This window comes from Elaeis guineensis, chromosome 13, assembly GCF_000442705.2.
Source record: "Elaeis guineensis isolate ETL-2024a chromosome 13, EG11, whole genome shotgun sequence".
Taxonomy (NCBI): domain Eukaryota; kingdom Viridiplantae; phylum Streptophyta; class Magnoliopsida; order Arecales; family Arecaceae; genus Elaeis; species Elaeis guineensis.
In genome coordinates, this window is record NC_026005.2 from 28,175,791 (window position 1) to 28,185,280 (window position 9,490).

Consider the following 9,490-nt stretch of genomic DNA (forward strand, 5'->3'; position numbering starts at 1 on the left):
CGATAGAGAGACCGGGAGCTGCAACGCTGGTTAACAAACTCTCCCGGAGGGTGCCAACGGCTCGGGGCCCACAGGAGCTAGAGCATAACAGCCTTCGTCGAAAATGTTGGTGGGGTCCGTCGCTGTCGTTGAGGTAAGAGCGAACGCCCACTGGAGTAACGGTGATAATTTATAAGGGCAGTTTAGTCATTTCGAAGGCATAGAGACCAATCATTGCAGAGTTGAAGAGCTGGAGGATACATCCGCCATTTGAAGAAACGAGAGGCCTATTCTTGTCGGAATGCGAAGAGGAATAAAATATCACGTTCCATTTGACCGCATACAAATTCCGTGAGAGAAGCATCCCTCTGCTGTCCTCCGACATCTCATCGTCAATTGCGTGCAGGTACGAACGTTGAAGATGTTTCTTCTCTCTTTCCCGAACCGACGGCAGATCGATGGGTTCGCTTATGAATTTATATGCGGCTAACGTGGGTTCTATGCTAAAAGTCGGTCGCGATCTGGGAATAAAAAGGGCATCGCCTTTTAAAACTGCCTGCTGCCTCCAACCCGCTTTTACGCGACTCCTACGATCATCGATCTCTCCCTCCCCCCCTCCTCTCTCTCTCTCTCGCGTCTTCTGGTTCTAGTCGAGAAGGTGAGCTCCTGATATTTCCTCCTCTTCTTATCAATCCTCTCGTGACCCAATATCTCGTCGTGATTGCGTCTTTCGATGTTATCTAGCGTCTCCGCTCCCTAAGTTTTCGATTGATTGCGTGTTTCCTTTTAGATTTTAGGGTTTTTTCCTTGCCCTTTCTTTTCAGTGCACGAGCAAGCTTAATTATTTGGTGAGGATGTTCAGGATTCATGGTTAACTTCTTCTTGGAATTCTAGATATTCCAAAATGAATTATGTGTTGCCCTTTATAGATTTTGGATGTGATATGGTTGCCGATTTTTTTTTCCTTTTTTTTTAAAGGAAATGACGTGGATTATGTGGATAGTCTGATCTCATTATGAGTAGCGTTTGGTTTGTCCTATTCAATTGTTGTTATCGGATTGATTGATGTTCTTCTTTGCTGAAATTGTATTCCTGGATGCTGATTAGACACATGAACATATTGAAACATTTTAATTTTTTTAAAATCTTTTTTTGTCTTTACAAATAGAGGATGTATTTCGAGTGTTACGGACGCGGGTTAAGTTCGAGCTCGAAACAATTAGCTGGTTATCTTGCTTCAGCATGCCAAAACATAATCTCTGCCCCGCAACCTCAACATCTAATACCCTCCACTCATTTCTTTGTGAGATGCCCTAGTTTTCAGTGTATGCATCAGATTATGCCCTGTCAAATTGCTTACCGCTGTTTGAGCTGTCGTCACTGAAATGACAACCTACAGATCCCAGCTTCAAGAACAGATCTTTTTGCCTTCTCAGATTACATTTGTTTGATTGTTTCTAATGCACTGTTATGTCCTGCTCCAAGAAAATGAAAACAAAAGAGGACGTGAAAAGTCTTTTGAAATTCAAAGATTTTCGGTGTTTTTATTCTTGCAGCTTGGAGCTCATTTTCTTTTTTGTACTCATTCTTTGATGTCAGAGCACTACTTTTGGCATCCCCATAAAAGCTATGCACAATCTTTGTTAACTTTGGTATAATGATTGTGTACCATTTCCTAATTTCTACATTTTTTTTGTTGCATGTTTTTGCGTAGAACTATGATTAATCTTTTTAAGATAAAGGGCCAGAAGAGAGAAGATGCTGCAAATGCCAATGGAAGGGCTCCTGTGAAGAAGCAAAGTGCAGGGGAATTGCGCCTTCATAAAGGTTTGTTTGCACTTGAAAATGATATTTTATTGTTGTGGCTATTTTAGCTCCTTATTTCTTTAGCATTAATTCTATTTTGACAAGTGAAATTAGTGCCTCCTGGGATGGACTGTGCAAGAACTCCTTTCTGTAAGTTGGTCCATGCTGTAAGGTCGTCTTGTATTTTTCTCGATTCTTGCATATAACTTATTAGTGGAAGCAGACATCAAGCAATGGAATGTTAAATAATGTAATAAATGGACATATTCGAATAAGGAAATCCCTTGGTTATTGATTATTTCATTTTTTTTTTAATCCTTTCTTTTATTTCTTGCTAAGCTTCCATTTATGCTCTATTGTCTCCATTCTCTGTCAATTATATCCAGTGAGAAGCATGGTTTTTAGCTCTCATACTGCAATGTATAAAGTTAGAAAAATAAGGAGTTTAAGACTTTGTGTTTACTATTTTAATATAATATAAATTGTGTTCTATATTTGCAATTCTTTTCTTATAATACCATTAAATTTCTGTTTCATAAGCATTTCTCTCTTTTTTGTTTTGATAATTATCGATCAGGATCTTTTTTTGATAGTTGGTATTGGCATTTCATATTTTGCAGATATTGGTGAGCTTAACCTACCTAAAACCACTAGTATATCATTTCCCAATGGAAAGGATGATCTGATGAACTTTGAAATCAGCATTCGACCTGATGAGGGATATTATCAGTAAGCGATCATTTTCCATTTACCAGCCATCTCTAGAAACTCCTATTTGTTCTAGTAATTGCATTTTGTGTAATTTGTAATATTACTTTCCATAGTTTCCACAAGTTAAATTTGCTCAAGTTTCAAGTTGAATGTAATAGTAGATGTTAACGACCTGCTTGGAATAGCTTTCTCTTTCTGCTTTTGCTAGCAAAATTCAAGGAAGAAAAATGAACTGCACTAAACAACATATGCGATAAATTTTCCTTTTTTAAATTGTTTGTAAAATCTTTGGACCATTTGGGAGCAAAGGTTTATTGCTTTCAAAAAAAAGAAAAGAGCGAAAATTTAGAGAAACGGGTAATGGAAGCTTTGTGCAAATGCTGTCTTCCACATCATTCTTTGCATGATATTTCTCTGATTTGTGGAGAAACAAAAACACAAAAACAGCAACAATGCCAAAAGGTCATAAGTTTTCAAATTTGTTTTGAGAAATTATATATTTTTTTTCTAATCGACATGCTTTTTTTTTTTTACATATTTTGTCGAAGACTTTATCCTCTGTCTCTGATGTAACCTAACCACCTATTTTTCAGAGGTGGTACATTTATTTTCACCTTCCAGGTTTCTCCTTCTTATCCTCATGAACCACCGAAAGTCAAGTGCAAGACAAAGGTACAAACTTGATGTTGATATTTACTTCTTGTACTTATTGTTTTAAAGTAGTTTTTTACTATTTCAAATACTTCCTGATTTTGTGAATATTTAATTAATGTTTAATCCAGGTCTACCATCCAAATATTGACTTGGAGGGAAATGTGTGCCTTAACATTCTGCGTGAAGACTGGAAACCTGTCCTCAACATAAACACTGTTATTTATGGCTTGAATCTTCTTTTCACGGTACTACTTCCATTTCATTTATATGGGTGCTCATGAATTTTCTAACTTGGTCCAGACAATGGATATGGTTTATATAAATAAATGCCGCAGCACATGTAATTATATAAATATTATAGCATTCATTGACTTCATTCAGGTAGTCTTGTTTGGCCATAAGGATATATCTTGATAGTAATTGCTTGCTGTATAACTTTTTGCCTATATTTCCAGTTGCTTTCCTTCTTGCCTAAGACAGACCTTTTTAGCATTGTTCTATTCGTGGTCAACTAATGAAACAACCATCCATTAGTTCTCATTCCTTATACTTAATATCGCGGCTTACACTGTTGCACTAAAATCCAATTATGTAATTCTTGAATCATCTCTTGTTAGTTCTCCTTCTGGTTGCTTATATGGTGATTCTTTATTTTGATTCCTTGTGAGGTCTTCATCTATTCATATTTCTCTACACAGCAGATAGTGAAGTCTAATAAAGTGATCATGAGTATTATATTTTCTGGACGGGTGACAATAAGTTCTCTTGACCATAAAGGATGTTTATAGATATGTATGCTTTACAAGTGGGTTAGGTCATTGCACAGCAAGGGATGGGTGAAAACTTTAGTTTTTAACAATTAACACTGTATACATTATGGTATTGATAGTGTATAGGAGTCACCATCCCATGGCTGCATCACTTCCAAACTCAGTCCCATCTAACTCTGCTCCATTTCTTGCTTTAATGGTATTTTACATTTGGACTATTTCTAGCTGCTACATATAATGCATGTGGTTGTTAAAAGATTTTAGATTTTGGATAATTTAACTAAAATCTAAATTTTTTGAAAAGACCTGAAAATAATAACCTCATAATTAACTAATATCAAATGCATTGTATATCACCTTTGTCTCTTGGTTTAGAGGTATTTGGGTCAAGATTTTTTTTTTTTTCCTCAGAAAGTTCTTAAGGTCTCTTCTTTTATAAAAGTCTAGTATGTTTTAACTCTTCCAAAATTGAAGTCTAATCAGTGTTCTGGAATTAAAAAATTGGGAAACTTGGTCGCTTTTGTATGTTTTAAGGATGTAGGGAATAGTTATTTGTATCCCCAGTACATATTTTTGTATAAACTTCAGTTGCAGAAAGCATGGGAATAACAGAGGCCTACATGCAGTGATGTCTATTGCAAATGTTCTAGATAATAGCCGCTTGACATTTTTTTTGGGCAAATTGCAGCTATTGGATTTAGCTAGTAACATTTATACTTCAACAATACATTTACCAAATTTTTACATTCAGTTTTTTTCCCCTTCTCCAAGAATAATGACAAAGTTTAGTAGAATCTTCATATGTTCTGCATATCAGATGATTGAACCAGGGAATTTTAAAATTTTGGGAGAAATCAATCTTAGGAGATTTTTGTTATAAAGAAGTGATGGGAATTCATAGAGGAGTTTCTTGGGAGCTGATGGATGAATATGAGGGTTGGGAAGTAGAAAGGGACCAAAAAATGAGTTCAAGAGCAGATGAATCTGTTTATCAAGTGAGAAGCTTTTAGAGGATTTGAGTAAAAGATGGACCACTTAAGGGCGAGTGTGTGAAGTGATTTTGGTGTCCTGGATCAAGTGTAGATGATAATGTGCACGCTGAGTAGATCATAATGGATGGGGTTAAGGACTATGCTATAATTAAAGGCACTCTCTCTATATGGGGATTTTACTGGAAGAGGATACTTGCAGGCCATCATCTTCTAATCATCATATGAAAGGTTGATACTATGTTTGACACCTGCCATGTGATATTGCCACATGATCTCGCTTTGATGCTTAGTTGGAACCTAGCACAATAGTGCTTCATCAAAATTATCTTTTCCTCCTTTATAGATGAATTTGATCACATCTATAGATCCACCGTGGAAGATACTGCATCTATATGAACATGGGGATGTTACATGAGGGCCTAGGTTGCCTTATCCATCCTTTACAAATGCCTTTCTCCTTTAGTTCATTCTTCTAAATTTTATTTATCACTTAAAAAGAATTGATAGAATCTTTGCTGGCTTGTTTTAAAAAATAAAATTAAAAAAAAAAAAGATATGATGAATGGAGCTTATTTTTCACAGTTTGTTATAAGATGTTACCTTATTTAACCTTTCTCATTATATATGCAGCAACCCAATGATGAGGACCCCCTGAATCATGATGCAGCGGCTGTTCTCCGTGACAACCCCAAGTTGTTTGAGAGCAATGTGAGAAGGGCAATGGCTGGAGGTTATGTGGGTCAGATCTACTTCCCCAGGTGCGCATAATAAAAAGCTGGCAGATTGGAGTGCTTGTATTTACTCATCTTCCGTTTAACGGTCCTTGAGCTCTGAATTCCGTCATAAATTGTTGTTCTTGTCTTTGGGGCTGCTGCAATCTGGTTCAGGGTGTAAATACCTTTGAAACCGTGTAATCATCCAAGAAGGGGATTTATTAGCTGCTGTAATGTGTGAAACATAAACTGGATTGGGACTACAGCATATTGTAAATTTGTGGAAGGGCCTGGCACTCTTCGCGAACATGGATTGGGAATTTTTTCTTATATTTCACTCCATCGATTAGTCTAACCTGAACGATATCTTTGTTAACAGTTTGTTCATTAGATCTTCTGGTCGGTATGATGATCTATATATATTTCATCATTGAAGGCTGTTGGAACCGATTAATGGTGATTGAGTGGCAGCTAATTTTATGGTCAAAACAGCTGAATGATAATGTTTGGATGTATGTTTTGTGCTCTAGGCACCGAACTTGCATGGTTTCTGTGACTAGGCTTTCTTGGATGTTTGGCTTGGATTCCAGGCTTTTTACGTTAGTGCAGTCATATGCTTTATGCACCATATGTGTTGAACCAAAAGTTCCTGCTCAGAAAGCTTCTACCGATCCTTGTAATGCTTTTTTTTATAATTGATAAGAGTGCAGTATTTAGTGGTCTAGGTCGGTCACTTGAAGCCGGTACTATTTTGCCTGTCAGCATAAGCTCTTTTTTCGGAAAAATTATTGGTTGAATTAGATTCAGTACGTCATTTTTGGGCTAGTTCACCAAATTTTGACATATTGATAAGAAAAAAAAAATCATCAATCTATGGAAAGAGAAAAAAAATAATTAACCATGATTTTAATCAATTGCGGCCTTATCTTTTCCGTATCTGTCTGGTGGGGTGAAGTTGTTGTCAGACACTTCGCCTTCCTCGAGTAGGTTGCTGCCCTTTGATAGGAATCCTTCAGAGCCTCAGATCCCTCCTGCATTCGGATTGTGGTCTAAAGGACTGCATGGACATCTTCTATGCTCGGCCTCGTCGAGTTTCCCCTCCTCAATACTCAAGGCCAGGGCTTGAAACCCGCCGCCCGCATCAGCTCGCTCTCCTCCCTTCCCCTCCGAAGAATCAGGCTAAAGTGATCAATACGGGCACTGTGGGTGGATGATGCAAGTATTCTAGTTGCTAAAGCTTATGAACTCGAGCTAGTGGCCTCCAGCCAAGAGGCTACGTTGGTAGAGAGCGCGATGAGAAGGGAAAAGGCTTGCTGGTCGATGGCCTTTGTCCTTGGCGTTGCCCATTTTCTCTCTCCCTCTTCTTCCTCCGATTTGATCTTTTCCTTCCTCTCTCTCCACACCTCCTCCACTCACGATTGTGATGAGCTATTGCCATGGCCAGCAATATCATCGCCGTGTCGGCAGGAAGTGCAATGAGAAGGGAAAAGACTCGTCGATTGATGGCCTGATCCTTCCTCTTTCTCAGCTTCGACGGTTGTGGCAAAGGCATCGCCCCTTCTCTATCTCTTCCCTCTCTCTCTCTCTTTCCTTGTGTTTGATCTTTTCCTCTTTTCTCTATCTCTCCTCTCCTTCCTTGATGGCTGTGACCTGAGATGCTGCCGTGGCTGGTGACACCATTGCTACCATGTTGCATCACAACCCCTCTATATGTTCGCTCCCCTGACTTCTGCTGGCTTAAACAAAAAAAGTCACGATTAGTTATTTTAGGAGGGAAGATAAAAATCATGATTAATTTTTTATTTTTTTCGATGTTTTATATTTTTTTCTTTTGATGTATTAGATTTTGATTGAATTGGTCCAAAAATAACATGCTGGATCTGATTTAACCAATAATTTTTTTTTTTTTGAACTATTGACACAGATTTTTATTTTAAGGTCGGATGAGCTAGAGTTGGGCGGCGACAGTAGATCAGCGACGGTCAGACGGTGATGGTAGGACTTGCAAGAAAAATTTCTAACCAGAGGTGGCTATGTTAGAGACCCTTCGACGCTCAAGTCAGAAATCTAACAACAGAAGCGAACAAGTGAATTTGTTGGAAGAGAGAAGATTTCATACTTGAAGGGTCCCTCTTTATTTATGGGTAGAGGCTAAAGAGCCATGAGAGAAAAGAGAATCAGACGGTTAGTCTTGACTTATCTGGAGAGATATATCCGTTATTCTTCCCTTATCTGAAGAGATTTATTTGTTATTTGCTTTCTGGTGATCAGGGGACTTGAAGTTCCATCAAAGGTTAACCATTCATGTCAGCTCCTTAATGGATTGGCTTCATGTCCTCGAGAACCATGTATGGCCCTTAGGCCCTCTCAAGTTTGGTTAGTCAGTAGTCACCTCATGGTACAAAGGATCCCACCTATTAATTGCATGAACTGTCATTCAGGAGCTGAGAGTATGGGGGGGTTCGTCTTGCTCATGGTTACTCCCATTTTTAAAAGGAATGATGTGATGGAAACGGAGATACCTTCATGTGCTTTGTTAGGTCAGTAGCCGAGCGCGGGTTGGATTTTGGAGAGGAGGTCAATGATCAAGCTCGTGCCAGGTCTCAGATCGGGCCTGATAGGGCTTCATGTCCTCATATGCCTTATGTCTTTGGTTAGTATAAAAATACCTCCAACACTAGCCTCCCTATTTTCGAGTTCGAGTCAGAATTAAATTAGATGAAGGGAGTACTCCAGCTTTACCGAAGACATACTGAGAGAATCTTTACTCGAGTGACATCTTTCGCTCCACTTATCTGGAGATAAGGAACGACGTAAGGTTGATGTCATCGTGGCTTTCGCTCCACTTGCTCGGGGGCAAAGAGCACTATAATGGACAGTTGGCTTGTTGAAGAGTGAGGGGCCTTTTTCATGTATTGTTGACTTGCTGAAGAGCGAGGGCCTCCTTTATGGGCCATTGACTCCCTGAAGAGCAAGGGATCTCTTTTGTGGGCTGTTGACTGACTGAAGAGTGAGGGATCTTTTTTTCTCATATAACTAAGATCTTTATTGGCTCTATTAGTTGAAAAGCGAAGGACCATCAGAGGCACTGTTTACTAAAAGGTGAAGAGCCATCAGGGGCGCTATGCACCAAAAGATGAAGGACCATCAGAGGTGCTGTTCACCAAAAGATGGAGGGCCATCAGAGATCCTTGCAGGTTAGCCCCCGTATCCTAGTTATCAAGGTTTTTTGCCCGCATTGATCAGGTTAGTGAGCATTGGGGGTCCTCATAGGTTAGCCCCCACTTTCCGCATGACTAAGGTCTTTATGGGCATTGACTCGCTGACAGACGAGTATGATCTTAGTCATCAAGATCTTGAGTTATGGATCTGCACATAAAAAATGAGAGAACTCATAGGATTGACTCCGACAAGAGCTTCTGATTTTCAAGTCAAGTTGAGCTCTGGAGTAAAGAAAATAACGGATGATTAGAGTAGTGTTATCCTATTTTAGCTAGTTTACTTCACTTCAGCTTCTAGGAGTTCGACTTTAGGAGGTTGACTCCAGGAGCTCAGCTTTGGGAGATTGACTTTGGGAGGTCAGCGACCTCAATATAGTCTTCACTTTCGGTTCAATCTTAATCTTTATCTTGGCTCCACTTTTGGTTTCACCTCGGCCTGCCCTTTAGTTTCACTTTGGCTTGAATGTTCAAAGACCCGTGGTCCTATAAAAAGAAAGGGGAATAGAATAATAGATGGGAGCTGGAATGCCTCTTACCATGAGATCCCTTTGATTCTGCTCAACCTTTATCTATTCTTTGCCTCGGCTTGATGTACCCTCTTCTTAGTTCGACCTTAAATTTTAGCTTGGCTCGATCTTGAGTTT

General features: G+C 39.0%; 1 protein-coding gene across 2 annotated transcripts; it reads left to right on the forward strand.

Moving 5' to 3' along the window:
* Positions 1–482: 482 nt before the first annotated feature.
* LOC105035331 (NEDD8-conjugating enzyme Ubc12) lies at positions 483–6,001 on the forward strand. Of its 2 annotated transcripts, XM_073247872.1 has the most exons (7): positions 483–637; positions 1,694–1,806; positions 1,900–1,935; positions 2,406–2,514; positions 3,090–3,168; positions 3,279–3,395; positions 5,543–6,001. In XM_073247872.1, exons 2-7 carry the CDS (start codon positions 1,698–1,700, stop codon positions 5,678–5,680), a joined length of 588 nt encoding a protein of 195 aa, XP_073103973.1. In that variant the 5' UTR covers positions 483–637; positions 1,694–1,697; the 3' UTR covers positions 5,681–6,001. The 2 variants fall into 2 exon arrangements, with proteins under 2 accessions (XP_073103973.1, XP_010909170.1); XM_010910868.4 differs by lacking the exon at positions 1,900–1,935 and having other exon boundaries at positions 484–637.
* The last annotated feature ends 3,489 nt before the right edge of the window (positions 6,002–9,490 follow it).